Source organism: Lissotriton vulgaris, chromosome 2_1, assembly GCF_964263255.1.
Source record: "Lissotriton vulgaris chromosome 2_1, aLisVul1.2, whole genome shotgun sequence".
NCBI classification, from domain to species: Eukaryota; Metazoa; Chordata; class Amphibia; order Caudata; family Salamandridae; genus Lissotriton; species Lissotriton vulgaris.
Window position 1 is genome coordinate 1,805,755,305 of NC_141687.1, and position 15,016 is coordinate 1,805,770,320.

At 41.3% G+C, this 15,016-nt stretch overlaps 1 protein-coding gene and 1 long non-coding RNA gene across 2 annotated transcripts in view; both read right to left on the minus strand.

Moving 5' to 3' along the window:
* The window catches only part of LOC147733302 (receptor-type tyrosine-protein phosphatase eta-like), a 526,406-nt gene that overhangs the window by 199,088 nt on the left and 312,302 nt on the right, over positions 1–15,016 (minus strand). Inside the window, exon 14 of the mRNA XM_086956289.1 lies at positions 7,003–7,180. Within this exon, the coding sequence (XP_086812415.1) occupies positions 7,003–7,180 (178 nt within the window). The remainder of the gene's footprint in view (positions 1–7,002; positions 7,181–15,016) is intronic.
* The window catches only part of LOC147733303 (uncharacterized), a 46,631-nt gene continuing 44,884 nt past the window's right edge, over positions 13,270–15,016 (minus strand). The window contains exon 3 of the long non-coding RNA XR_015308717.1: positions 13,270–13,321. This is a non-coding gene — a long non-coding RNA (uncharacterized LOC147733303). The remainder of the gene's footprint in view (positions 13,322–15,016) is intronic.

Genomic DNA, 15,016 nt, shown 5'->3' on the forward strand with positions numbered 1-15,016 from the left:
TATTTTGTGAGCAATAGTTAAGGCTCAATATTTCTGTCAGACAATCTTTCGCTTACACTATGCTGGTTCCATACATTAAAAAAGCCATTGACCTGCCTTAGCTCTAACGGGGAGTTATAGGCCCGTCAGGAAGCGTGGAGTTACGAATCTGATTTCCATTTGGAAAAGTGGTGGCAATCTGTACTGTAACAGAAATTTGATGTGAATTTACATGTAATTGGCTAATTGTAAATGATAAAGAGATGGGAATTAAAATCAGAGATGACACCTGGTAGTTTACATTATTTCTCTGTTATGAAGTAGTGCTGATGTGCAAAGATGAAAGAATAATCTCATGCCAATATATGTTTGGAGTACATTTCTGGCTATCAAGAAATTGCGATCAATAACATTGGAATTTTTCCAGGCATAGCGCTGGAAATCTTTGTGAGGTATCAGAAGGGTTGGCACAAAGTTGACACATTTGGAATTTAATTACTGCATTACTTTCTCATATCTAAAAAACTCCTAACTTCTGTAGCAGATCTGGGTGCTGCAATTCTCCGAATTCCATGGTAAGTCCTTTCTCAGAACATATGTATCTGAAGAATTTGATACTGTTTTTCATGAATTTGGACTTGAAATTGTGTAGGGTCAGCTGCACATCCCTCAGCCATTGGCAATTGTCATGGAGACTTTTGTTATGTCTGGCCAATATTTGTGCATAGATGAGAATATTGTAATTTTGATTTATGATACCCAATAGTCCATTTAGTGCCTTTCTGTTTTACATTTTGAAAAACTTCTGTGGCTGAGGAAACCCCAAATGTAACCTTTTGTTGTGCCGTAGGCCAACATGGGTGGAGAAAATGGTAATGCGGTGACTGTGCTTTTCCAGTATTAGTTGGTGATAACTAGTATTTAAATCCAACGTTAACAATGCCAATAGGTCTAGCTTATAAATTAAAGTGCCTTTTGCATCACTGATGGGTGTACCCTCACTAAATCATAATCCACACTTATCTTTGCATTCTTGCATCCATTCATGAATACACTAGCTCACCCCTCCAATCACCCTCTGACACAAAACGCACAAACTCATAAAGAAATGCCAGATAAATTAAAAGAAAGAAATTAAAAGTCGAAAAAATGCTGTTTTCTAATCACAGCGGGTATATGTTTGCAATAACAAAATTCAACAAAGCAGCTAGTGTCTGTCACTCATTTTCAGGTGAATGTACGCACGTGATCAGAAAATAATCTTATTCACAGGTCAAAAGAGATAATGACTGATGCAGACTGTAAGAAATTTGGTTGCTGGTTGAGGAGGGGCATGAACCTCTTCTTATGCCGCAACCGTATTTTGCTCATGGTGAAGTCAAGAGAAAACCCTAAATTAACCTGTGCTCGTCCCTGGTAGCTTGGCACAGACCAGTCAGGCTTAACCTTGAGGCAATATGTAAAGTATTTGTGGAACACATCAAACAGTAACACAATGAAAACACACCAGAAAAGGAGCCCACACCAGTCTAGAGAAATTAGTTAGATAGTTAGGTTTTAGTAAAAATAGTAACAACACACAGAAAGTGCCAACTGTGGATATCTGGTTGCACGAGGCCAGATAAAAGTCACTTGTTCAGGAAGACTGTGATGGAGCACAGGCCAGCTACAGGGACAGAGTTAGGCCTGCTGAAAAAAATACCTTAAGTCTCGGTTTGTGGAGTGTTGCAAGGATCCGCACCAAAGATGAGCAATATGTTCATTCCGAGATGCTGCGAGGCTGGGATGCGAGTTCTGGGGTGGCACCACTTGGCAGGGTAGACTCACTGATGACAGAGCCAAGGTGCAGGTGCAAGCTTGTTTGTAATCATGTTTTACCCCTCAGGGTTCAGATCAGGAGGATAGCAAACTAGCCTTTGAAGTAACTCTGGGGTTCTGGGTTTAAGAGATACAGGTCTAGTCCTTCCCACCAAGGCAACAGGGCAGCAGGTCAGCAGTCCTTCAAAGCAGCGGTCCAGCAGAGGCAGCCCTTTCAGCAATAAAATGAGAAGAAAAGTATCAAAAAGGACAGGAATATTCCTTTCTAAGGACGAATTCCTTCCCCCACCAGCAGTGGAATGCTTCATCATTAGGTATCTCCTTGCACTGTGACAGCTGATCACAGTGCAGGCTCCAACTCCTTCACTGAGAAGTAGGTGCTCTTTGGATATTTTCAAAGAGTAATGGAGAGCCCTTTGATGAGCTGGAGGGTGGTGAAGTGTGGAGAGCGTGAATGAAGTGTAAGTGATTGTTAAAATTGATTCTGAGACACGCGTACAACTTTATTCATGCATGCCCTGGATCAGGATTAAAAGAAAACCACTGCAGAGGTTAGTTAAGCCTGATTAAGTGTGTGTAGTGGAATTCCACACATGAATAAAGAGCTCTCCTTCCCAGTGCGACAAAGACACCTGCAATGTGAAATGGGTCATGACTGCACGAAGCAAAGATCTTGTCTAGGCTTATTCTTGGCTTGCAGGCGAATATTGTAGTAGGATTGCTGAACAGCAACATTAAATCAGTTGTGCTCTTACATCCTTGCTGACATCATCATCCACTTATGTGCATGGAAGATTCCTCAGGTAGATGTTGAAGTTGTGTACAGATTCTCCTTCTTTTTGTTTTGTTTGTCTGAGGGCAAAACACTTGTCGTCCAGGTTAAGTTGAGTAAGCATCTAGCACTGCTAATGCAAATTCATAGTTGTCATTGTTCCCTGGGTCCGGTAAGTTCAAAAAACAGTTTGTAGATTTCTTCTTGTGCAATGAAATGGTTATTCAGTCTACTTACTCATATGGCCCAACACGTTTTAGCTGTTGCAGAAACTGCCAGGTCACTGAATGGAAGTATAGTGAAAATTACATTTCCATTGTGGATGGTTGCCTATGCAGTGGCTCATTCAGATGGAGGAGTGGGCACTGGTGCCTTTGGGGGCCTTTGGGTGTGGAGGCTTCGCCGGATCATGGGGTAGTGTTTTTTTAATTTTCTACTTCAGTTGTTTGGTTTGTGACCAGTTTATATACACCCGTAGTGTGCTTATCAAAATGTCTGTGTGGGGCATCTTTTCTTTAGCTACCTGGCCTATGAGTCTCTCGAGATATCCAATACCCCTTTTTTCTGAGCATTGTTGGTGATCTGTACAGTGATTTTGCTCTCACTTTAATATTGCATTCCTTGTCTGCTCAATCCTTTGTGGGCAGTATAGTGTTCTTTGGGGTCCATTAGGTGGCACAAGAGCATTTCAGTACTGCAATCACCTCTTATATCTGATTTGAGTCAGCGTATCAGGAGCTGACAGCATCTGACAGAGCGTACTTGACCTTATTCTTTCTGAGCTTGTTTGATTTTTGGGATACAGCTTCCGGTATTGGAGAGAAAAGGTCTTCTTAATATAACTAAAATATCGTTATTCTTTACATATGGAACCAAAGCAAACAGTGAAACATTGCACATGTAGTCTTGATTGATGTTTTTCTTCACGTTTTCTTTAATCACAACGCCCAGCCAACACGTGTTTCGTCAAGGCAATTTGCCCAAGACTTCATCAGGGCTCCAATCGGGCCAACTTTGCAACGTTATCCACTGCAATTATAACTGTGCTCTCCGCCGGTTGTACTTCTGTCCCGGCTGCTGTGTATGCATACACACGCGGACGACACAGATGGCGGAGATACTGGTTTTGCCTGAATATTGACACGAAACAAGTGTTCTTTTGTCCACTGGTACTTACCAGCATATTCTTCGCTGATTATTGTCAGCGCTTTCTCTACATATTTCCCAGCAGCCGGGACGGAAGTATAACCGGCGGAGAGCACAGTTATAATTGCAGTGCATAATGTTGCAAAGTTGGCCCGATTGGAGCCCTGATGAAGTCTTGGGCAAATTTCCCTGACGAAACACGTGTTGGCTGGGCGTTGTCATTAAAGAAAACGTGAAGAAAAACATCAATCAAGACTACATGTGCAATGTTTCACTGTTTGCTTTGATTCCATATGTAAAGAATAACGATATTTTAGTTATATTAAGAATACGTGTGCATAGATCCCCTTGTGTATCAGTTTTTTGTGGATTTAGGTCCCTACTGGAGGTGTTGGGTTTCTCCTCTGTTCTGTAGCACTCTCACATAAGGTAGAAGAAATAATAGACGTGACACACTGCGGGCGCCACACTTGATTGACCACCAAAAAAAAGCCCCTTCCTATGTTTACATTAGAGAGAAAAGGTGCAGTGGGAGGGATTAGCAGCACTCATGAGGTGACTTGTTTGATCTCCACTGGCTTCAGAGATCTCTTTAGGAACGACAAGACACCAGGTAGTGAAGTGAACGTTAATTCTTCATCCTTCAACATACTTCCACAGAACAACTCCTGTCCCTCGACCGCAACTGTCAAAACCCCCCAATGTTCGAACCATAGTGCTTGGGCCTCATGCGCCTAACATAAAGGTAATGATGGAAAAAGGACAACGATAATGAACGCACTGCTATGTAAGGCATAATACATATATATAAATATATATATATATACTTATCAGATACTACATCTCCTCCCCTCTTTTAGAAAAGTTAAAACATCATAAAATCTTTACATTTCCACATTGCGTAATCTGCACACTATTTGCTTGTCAAGGACTCCCCTTGCCCATGTCACATGGCTCATGAGAACAACTGGCTTTAGTGTAAAGCATTTGAAGGCATGCCTGAGATTCAGACTTGTTGGCCAAACCATTTATATCTTCCCTAAAAGTAGACTGTTGGATATTTTCTGTTACATTCGGAGAAACACAAACAACATGTGACACGTTCCACCATCCCCTGTTTTCCAATTTAATGGCCACTCTTAGGGGTTCACCAAACTTTGTTTAACCTATTTTTACAGGAGGACACTGGATCCTTACTATATCACCTACAGCTATGTTAGTCTTAGTTACCGCTCTTCTTCGGTCTTAATATTGTTTCATCTTGGATTGCTTTTCAGTAACTGCCTCACGCAAACTGAACTTTTTGTCCTGAAAACTTTCTGCATTGAGTGGATTACTTTTTAAAGCAATACCGGAAGTCAATTTAATTGTAGGTGTATGTCATCTTAACACTTTAAATAGAGTGACCCCAGTGATAGTATCTGGAGTGGCGTGATATGTCCACAGACGGTTGTGTAATGCTTTTTGTAAGTGAATCGTACCCCTCAATGCCAATTGAATAGTCTCTTCGATAACGCGATTGTCACATAATACCTGCCTGTTGCTTAGGGGATGATGCAGAGATGATTTGCAGTGATTAATACAAGAGGGCGTAAAAATGCAATCATCCATTGTCAAACTGGTGTAGGAAACCTTCTCTGGCAAATACTGTTGTCAAGAATTTCAAAACATTACTAGTGGTAGGATTATCTATGAACTTCAACGCAACGCAATGCAGTTGCTGTAATGATCAAACGGTGGCATATCTCCTTTCTAGTGTTAACTTTTACTTTGGGCCTAGGAAATCTATTCCCACCCTCTGCCAGGGTCATTCAGTAACTGTAATGGACATATACGTGTGTACATACCATCGTCTGCATCTTGGCATGTGCTACAATTTTGCACCAATCTCTCAATAACATGGTCAAGGAAGGGCCACCAGTACTCAACTCTTAATCTTTTCTTTAAATCTGTCATCTCGGTATGCTCCTCATGAACCAATTTAAGGAATTGTGGTCAGATATCCAAGGGGTACCAATTTATCATTTCTTAGAATGATATCTTCGACAATGGCAAACTCTTAAACTATGCAACAGCATGAACAAAAGCCAAAAGTTATCTCTCAATTACTGAGTACTTTAGTTCTGGTTCTTTCAATTTACACAAAGCAAAGGCAATTAGTTTATTTTTTTTGTTCTTTGTCCTGATGTAACACTGCTCCTAGGCCAACTTGACCTGCATCTACAGTTACAATTGACAGAAGTGAGTCGTCAAATTACTTCAATAAAAAAGCATCTTGCATCTCTGTTTTAAGTTGATGAATACATTTTTCACAAGTATCATTCCATACAAATTCTTTTTTTTCATTAACCTCTGCATAGAGTCCCCCTTATCCGGATAATTCTTTATGAACTTTGAATAAAATGCACATAACCCCAGGAAGGATCTTGATCGTACTTATTAGCTGGGATAGGAAAACTAACAATTGATGAAACAAGACTGAATTTAGGTTTAACTCCTTCTGAGCTGATGACATGGCATAAATCTGTAACCTCTTTTTTGAAGAACTTGTATTTGTCCCTTCAAAGAGGTAATCCATTGGACATTATGCGAGTTAGTTGTTCTCTCAAAATCTACAGTTAAAACATCACTCTTGAAGGCTCTTACTCCTTGTATTCCATTGAATAGTTTGGACATGATTTTATGAAAAATTGCTGACTCTAAACTCAGACCCAATGGCATGAGGCCATGATCCCCTAGGCGTTATGAATGATTTGAGATCCCTGTAGTCCTCATGCAATAACGGCTGGTGATATGTCGTAGTGAATTCAGGTGTAGAAATCACTCTTGTATTACCAAGTGTTACCATCAATTTGTGAATGTTGGGCAATATACTGACAGTTCAGTTGCCTCAAGTCAATGCATGTCTGATTTCTCCAGATTTTTTCTTTGCAATGCCAATTGGAGAATGCCACTGTGATGCATCAACTGAGTTGATTATTCTTCCTTCAACCATTTATCCACAATGTTTTAACATATTCTGTTACTGGTAGAGGAATAGTAAATACATTTTTGCTTCACAGGGAATACATTTTCCTTTAGTTTAATCATATTTCGAAATCCTGTCAGATGCCCAATCTTTCCTTTTATACTGAGTCTTTCACAGAAACTTCTTTCCCTGTGGAACTTCTTTAAGATGCTTGCCAGTTATAGCAAATATCTAAGGAGCTATGCAAGGATTAATCATGATGCGGAAGTATCTTTGCTCAGACCATCCCAGAATGTTCACAGCATGGTTGACAACATACATCTTTGCCTTAATTACTGTCCCTTCAAACTTGATATCTGCTTCATAGACTCCTTCCAGATGGGTTGTGTGCCCTCCATAAGCTCCTAGTGACATTTTACTAAGCTGAAGTGTTTGTTTCTCTTGAATTGTTTTGTATTCTTCTCTTGCAGTTATAGTAAGGCAAGATCCTGTGTCAACTAAACAGTGCAAATGTAGTTCATTTATCCATAGGGACACACGTAGGTTGATCATGGTGATCAAATTCATTGAGAAGATTTCCCATTAGAATCAAATTATCTAAGTGCTCCTCAAGATTGCTACATAAATGATCATCTTCATGTATGTTTAGGACCTATTTAATACTTGAACCTGAACAACATACCTTGGCAAAGTGGTCCTTCCTGCCACATTGTCGATATTCCCTACATGAAGCAGGACAGTTTTTGCAGGATGCTACATAACAGTTTGATCCACAACGGTAGCATTCAGTCTTGGCATGTTCATTTTGTTTATGTATAGGTTACACTGATTTGCCCCTTGTGTGCAGAACTTCCTCCTTGTCATTTTCTGCTTATGAATTGAATTGACCTCACTAGGCATTGCTTGTGACCTTTTTAACATTCGCAAAACGTTCACAACTTTTTATAGTACTTATGACCTTATCAAACGTGGATTTTTTATGACATAGCAAGTTCTCCTGTGCCTTAGTACAGGTTGCATGCACTATTTCCAGATCATCTCATCTGGATTTTGGAAGGCACACATTGAAGAAAGTTTCTGTAAGGTAGCTTCATAACTCTCCACAGATGCACCATAGGCTTGATACCTATAATAGAAATTATTTAATTCTGTTATGATACTAGTGGCCAGATGCACAAACAATTTTAGCATGGGCAAACGGGTTAGCGACCCGTTTGCGCATGCTAAAATTGTCATGGCCATGCACCAACACAATTTTGCGAGCCGCAAATGAATTGCAACTTGCAAAAAAGTATTTAGAGACTCGCTATTTGGAAGGGGCGTTCCCTTTCAAATAGAGAGTCTCAAACCCATGTACTAATGTTTTGCAACCGCAATTATGGTAGCAAAACACTCGCAATTACCACCTACTCTAAGTAGGTGGTAATGCAATCGTAAATGGGGAGGGGTCCACAGGGCACCCCTTTCCGTTTGCAGATGCATGCAAAATAATTTTTTACGGGCAGACAGTGGTCCCAAAGACCACTGGCTGCCCTTAAAACATGAAAGGAAAATGTTTACTTTTTTATTTGTATTTAAATGCATGCTGCATTTAGAAAAAAAACTGCTTTATTTAAAAGCAGTCCCAGGCATGGTGGTCTACTGAGCCCAGCATGCAACCATCCCTGGGAGGGACTGTCATTCACAATGGGCTCGCAAATTGCAAGAGGCTCATTAATATTAATGAGCCTCGCAATATGTGACCCCATTGGGAATTGCAAACAGTGTTAAACACACTGTTATACATTTGATTTTGCATGCGCAAAATCCAATGGTCTTACATCTGGCCCTAAGAGTAGCATCAAAGTGATCTCTTATTTTTTTTCTTTACCTCTGTGTATGAGCTTCAGACTTTTCCTCCTTCAGATTTTGCAGCAGGACATACACTATCAAACAACTTTCTACTTTCAGTACCAAGACTATTGAACAAAAGGTTTGTTTTACATTTGGCACTGTATTCCAAACCGTTAATTGCCACCAAATTAATCTCAAAATATTTACTCCATTGACTCCATCTCTCCCTAAGAGTAGTAGGTACATCCATAAAATTCACTTGTGTGGACATAGCATTCATTCAATCAATCAATCACGTCTTTGTTAAGCGTGACTACTCACCCGTAAGGGTCTCAAGGCGCTGAGGAGGAGGGGAGCTGCAGGTTCCAGTCCATCAAGGAGGGGGTCTGCCTCAAAGCCAAGTTTTGAGATTTCTTGTAAAGGTAGGGAGTGATGTAGTCTGTCTGAGTTGGAGCGGTAGGGCATTGCAGGTTCTGGCCGCGAGGAAGGAGAAGGAGAGGCCTCCCGATCTGGTCTTTCTGGCGCGAGGAGCCACTGTGTAGGAGAGCTGGGTTGAACATAAGGTTCTTTGGGGTGCGTGGAAGTTCAGTCGGCTGTTGAGGTATGCTGGTCCGGTGTTGTGGAGGGCTTTGTGTGTGTTGGTGAGGATCTTGAAGGTGATTCTAGCCTCAATTGGGAGCCAGTGTATTGTGGGCAGGTGCTGGGAGATGGGGCAGTGTCTTGGTAGGTCGAGGACCAGTCTTGCGGCGACGTTCTAGATTTTTTGTAGCTTCGGGTGAGGTTTTTGTTTATTGCGGCGTAGAGTGCATTGCCGTAGTCAAGTCTGCTGGTTACGAGGGTGTGGGTAACGGTTTTTCGGTGCTCGAGGGGTATCCATTTGAATGTCTTACGTAGGAGGCGGAGGGTGTGGAAGCAGGAGGATGCGACGGAGTTGATCTCAATGATCTGGCAGTACATTTTGAGATTGGAGTCTAGGATGAGTCCAAGTTTGCGTGCGTGGTCCGTGAGGGTGGATGGGCTTCTGAGGGTGGGGGGCCACCATGTGTCGTTCCAGGCATCGGGTGTGGGCCCATGATGAGTCTGTCTGTTTTGTCGGTGTTGAGTTGTAGGCAGTTGCTTTTCATCCATTTGGTGACAGCTTCCATGCCTTCTTGGAAGTTGTGTTTGGCTGTGTTGGCTTCGTTGGATAGGTAGAGGATGAGTTGGGTGTTGTCTGCGTATGAAACAATGTTGAGTCCGTAGGTTCTGGCGTTGGGGGCGAGCGGAGCCATGCAGACATTGCAGAGCATTAGGCTGAGGGAGCAACCCTGGGGGACTTTGCAGGTGGTTGGTGTAGGGTCCGAGAGGAAAGGGGGGAGTCTGACTCGTTGTGTTTTGCCACAGAGGACAAAGTAGATCAAGTCGAGGGCTTTGTCCCGGATCCCTGCTTCTTGGAGTCTGCCTATTAGGGTGCCGTGGGATTTAGTGTCGAAGGCCACTGAGAAGTCGAGGAGGATGAGGGCTACAGTTTCTCCTTTGTCCAGTATGGAGCGGATGCCGTCTGTTGCAGCGAGAAGGGTATTTTCTGTGCTGTGTTTTTTTCTGAAGCCGGATTGGGACGGATCGAGGATGTTGTGCTCTTCGATGAAGGTGGTGAGTTGGCTTTCTCGATGACTTTCGCTGGGAACGGGAGCAGGGTGATGGGGTGTAGTTATGTAGGTAAGTGGGGTCCGCCGAGGGATTCTTTAGGAGGGGGTTGATCTCGGCGTGTTCCAGTCGTCAAGGAAGGAGGCATTCGCCAGGGAGCAGATGATGGTGTGGCAAAGCATGGTTGAGATGGTGTTGGCGGCTCTGTTGAAGATGTGGTGGGGGCAGGGTTCTGTGGTGGCCCCAGAGTGGATTGACTTCATCGTGTTCAATGTGTCTCCAGTGGTGAGGGATGTCCAGCTGTCAATTGTTGGCTTCAGGTTGTCGTGGGTGACTGGTGGGGGTTTAGTGTGTTGGTTGTCTTCATTGAAGTTGTCAGTGTGTTGGTTGTCTTCGTCGAAGTTGTCGTAGATGTTCATGATTTTGTGGTGGAAGGAGGTGCTGAGTTTGTTGCAGAGGTCTTGTGAGGGAGGAATGTCAGTCAACCCGCTGGTGGGTTGGGCGAACTCCTTGATGATGTTGTAGAGTTCTTTGCTGTTGTGTGTGTATTTGGAAATTCTGTCTTCAATTGCAGTTTTCCTCATGTTTCTGTTGAGCTAGTCATGGACATTGGTGGTGGCTTTGAAGTTGTTGTGGGCTTCTGTGGAGTTCCCCCAGGTCTTCTGGAGACGGCGGCAGGTGCGCCTGGACTCTCGAAGTTCAGGGGTAAACCATCTGGCCTTCTTGGTGCGTGTGTTGTTGTTCTTCTTGAGGGGGGCTATGGTGTTGACACTGTCGGTGATCCATCTGTGCAGAGCTGGGGCTGCGCTGTTTAGGTCGCCGTCTTCTGTGGTGGTCGGATGGAGTTGCTGAGTGAGGAGGTGAGTTAGTCGATAGTGATTTTGGTCCAGTTGCTCTGTGGGAGAAGGTGATGGTGTCTGTGGGTGGTGGGTGTTCTGAAGGAGAAGCGGATGCATTGATGGTCTGTCCACAGGAGTTCGGTGGTGTGGCTGAAAGTGATGGAGCTTCCTGTTGTGAAGAGAGGGTCGAGGGTGCGGTGATGGTCTGGCAAAGTCCAATGATGTGGAGGTTGTCCAGGAGGGATGCAGTGTTGGGGTCTAGTTGGTTGTCGAGGTGGAAGTTGAGGTCTTCCAGCAGGTGGTAATTAGTGGATGCAATGGCATGGCATTACCCCTGCCATTGTAATGATATAAGAAGGATGCGCATCACTGTGCTGTAGTATTGCTTTTGTATCTTATTCAGATTGAGGTGAACTGCTAATTTGACTATTTTCAAATGCTTTATCACTGTAGAGTTGAAAGGTTAAAATTATTTATCCAATGAATACATTTAAAGCTATTCACAAGGAAATACTATAATTCCCTCTATAAGAACCCAATCAAAATACCTGTTGTTCGGGAAACATGTAAAACTAAATCTATTCAAACAACCATTCATTTGAGAACTAGAATCCCTTAGTTTTTAGGTCTAGTATTAGCCAAGATATTTTTATTTTATTACAGTTACATATATGTTATACTTACTTGGTGCTTTCAGCCAGCCATCTTTACCCATTGGTCTGTTGCTCAGTGCTTTACATTTTTCGTTCCCTCATTACTGCATGAAGCATGGGTTAATAAATATGTCAGCCCCTTGAGCCATTGACTAATTTCACTTTGAACATAGCATTCTTCTCTTTCACAAAGAGCACATTTGTAGACAGACTACTTCCCTACCATACCTTGAACTACCATGGCAATATGTGCTTTTTGTGACCCACAAATTGTTTTGCTTTTAGCCAATGTTTTTTTAAATATTAGTCGAGGCCCTGGCAATTTATCCAACAGTAACATTTTATAAAACATAATATCATTATTATTAATATTATTATTAACCTTTAATGGAGCATAACTGAAACCTAGAAATGTGTTCTGGTCCTTATAACAGTTACATATCATACTGATGCAACACTACACTCACATGATTACTGAGAGGGGAGCTAAGTCTTCAGAAATATCCTGAAATGTGAAAGATCACGTAAAGGTGTAGGAATATTATTCCGAAGATGGAAAGAGTGAACTGAGAAGGATCTTCTCCCAACGTATAGGCATTTGAACTTCTGAAGGATAAGCAAATTAGCATCAGAAGACTGGTATATAGGATGATAACAGCAACATTTGTTGTGAAGCCGAACATGGAAAATGCCTTGTGCACCTTACAAAGGGATTTAAAAAACAATCCTCTTCGGCACAGGAAACCTGTGAAGTTTGTCTGAGGCATCAGAGGTCAAGGAATGATGAAGAAGAGCTAGGGATAGTCGTACTGCTGCAGTATACTCTGTACATACATTTGCGCAGGTAATCAAGGAAACATAAGGACATGGAATTTCTGTAGGTCTCTCTGCTCAAGATTCCTGCCTTGATAACCAGCGAGGGTAAGTGTAAGGGAAGCAGAGGCAAAATCTTTATAATGTAAAATCTTCTAGATTTCTCACGGCTGATAAGGTACGAGGAGAAGTCTCCCGAGGCTAGGGGCAAACATCACAGGAAAGTGGCAGTGCTATCTTACTCCTGAAGCAGCAATGGACCTCTGTCTTACCTTTGTTAAACTTGAGAGCATTCTTTGTAAACCTGCTTTTACAAAGCCCATGACAAAACAAGTGTTGACAAAGCTGAAAGGCTGCAAGACAATGCCAGACCTAATGGCTATGCCAAAGTTTGTCTCTACATTTACTCGAGACAACTGGGCATCACCACCTTCCCACAAGTTAAACTTGATAGCATGAACGGAATAACCTAATGTAGCGAGTTCCAACAGAATACCTTTATGCCCGGTAACATTAATTGTAATTGCATTTTTGGCCGGGATTGTGCTTTGAACTGGGCAAAAGTTGAAATTTTGTAGCAATAGACAACATCTAAATACATACAAGTATTATTGTAATAAAATTCTAATTAATCATATGTACATGAATATGTTATGAATAAAATAAATAAACAAATAGATGCTGAAAATAATCTAATTAAAGCGAAGACAAATGAATAATTTAGCTAACATGGAGCCTACATGAATCTTAATACAAAATGCGGAAAATAACAACCTCAAAACTGACATTTATGTTTGTATAGCTTATAAAAACCATGACTTACCTGGTGTGCGGTCCGTCAAATTCATCCTTCTTTTTTTCACCTTGCTGTTGCCTGTACATAAAAATACATAGATTTAAAGAAATGAACATATACTAATAATTGAAGTCAGATAGATTTTTATCTTTTCATGTTTCTTTAATATTAGAACTACTATATGTGTTAATAGATTGCACTGCTCCGTTTTCCTATTTTTATTAAGACCTGATTAAGACCTGAAAACAAGCCTTAACTAATCTCAAAACACGTAGTGCTCTTGTGGTCCCACTTGGTAAGACAGGGGTGTTAGTGAAATTACTGTTTTTAAGGCCAGTTCAGAACATGTCCTTCAAATGATCTTGTTTCAGTGTTATCAGTCATATCAGATACCAAAAGAAGCAGATCTGTTCTGTTATTGAAATCTATGTTTGCTCAGCAGAAAGTATGCAAATTTTGAGTACATCATAAGTACCTGCGCAATGACCTTGAAGAAAACAATTCTTGCACACCTGGGCTGTGTGCGAAGACACAAGTAGAACATTTTTGACACAGAAAAGATCTAGATATAACAAGTGAAAACGAATATGTACAAAAACTGAAATGAGTAAAAGTCCCTGGGAGTGAGGCTTTGGAGGGGGTCTTTAATCTTCCTTTACGTACAATGGCCGAAAATAAGACACATTCTCATCATGTGCAGGGGGAGGGGTGGGATGCAGAAATCAGCATGAACAATGAAAAAAATCAATACAAGTTGTAATTTCAAGATAAAAATCTACAAATTCAATATTAACTACTATAAAACTGCTTACCATTCCCGAATACATTTTTAGGGTGAATAGGAAACATCAGATTAGAAATAGATGTAGCCTTCTATTGTCTTAGTATACTTAGTCTTATTAAAGGCATTATCCATTAGGTCCCTTTGAAGCTTAAGGGAACAAATAAATGTTCATAAATTCTTCTAAGTATCCTTAGAGTAATCATCAGTTAAACGCAGGCCGGTCTGAGAGTGTACTAGGTAGGCCAATGCATGGGGTTTGATGCCGTGGAAAAATAATATTAAAACATAATTGATTTCTTGGAGCTTAGTTAACTCAACTGGAATCTTAGTGATGGACATTTTGTAAATGAGATATACAGACTCACTCCAAAATCACTGGAACCATAAGTAAAAATGCCTTTAGCTGAAGAAAAAGCTCATGTTGGAAGAAGGTATCTTCGGAGGATATCAGATCCCCAGGGAAGGGTTTTACTTATTGGTTCTTTGATCAGATAATGCTGGGTCCCATCTGTAGATGTGGGTGGCTTTGGAAGATAATAAGAGGCTGTAGAATTCAATGAAGAGCTCTCTGTTGTTGTCTTTTGGAATTTGGTTTATTAGTAGGGGTAGGTAGGTACCTACCATCAGTAATAGGGCCACAATCACAATATGAGGCCCAGTCAATCTCTCAATAAATTATTCTGTTGTTCAATCCTTGGTAGCTGAATGGAAGCAGGAATGCTTAACTTAGTAAACAGGTGTGTAAAGCATTTAAGTAAACCAATACATTAAATAGGGATGACATAATACACAAACAAAATCCAACACCAATTTATAAAAATAGGAAATCTTTTTATGATTAAAATGACATCAAAACAACTAAAAATCCAAGGTAGGGAACCAGATATATGAATTTTTATTGAATAAAAGTAAAACTAGCGCTTAGAAGCAAATAGCACTCAAAGGGTTAAAAAAGTTCGCACTGGACCGGGACATGCCTGCGATGTAAC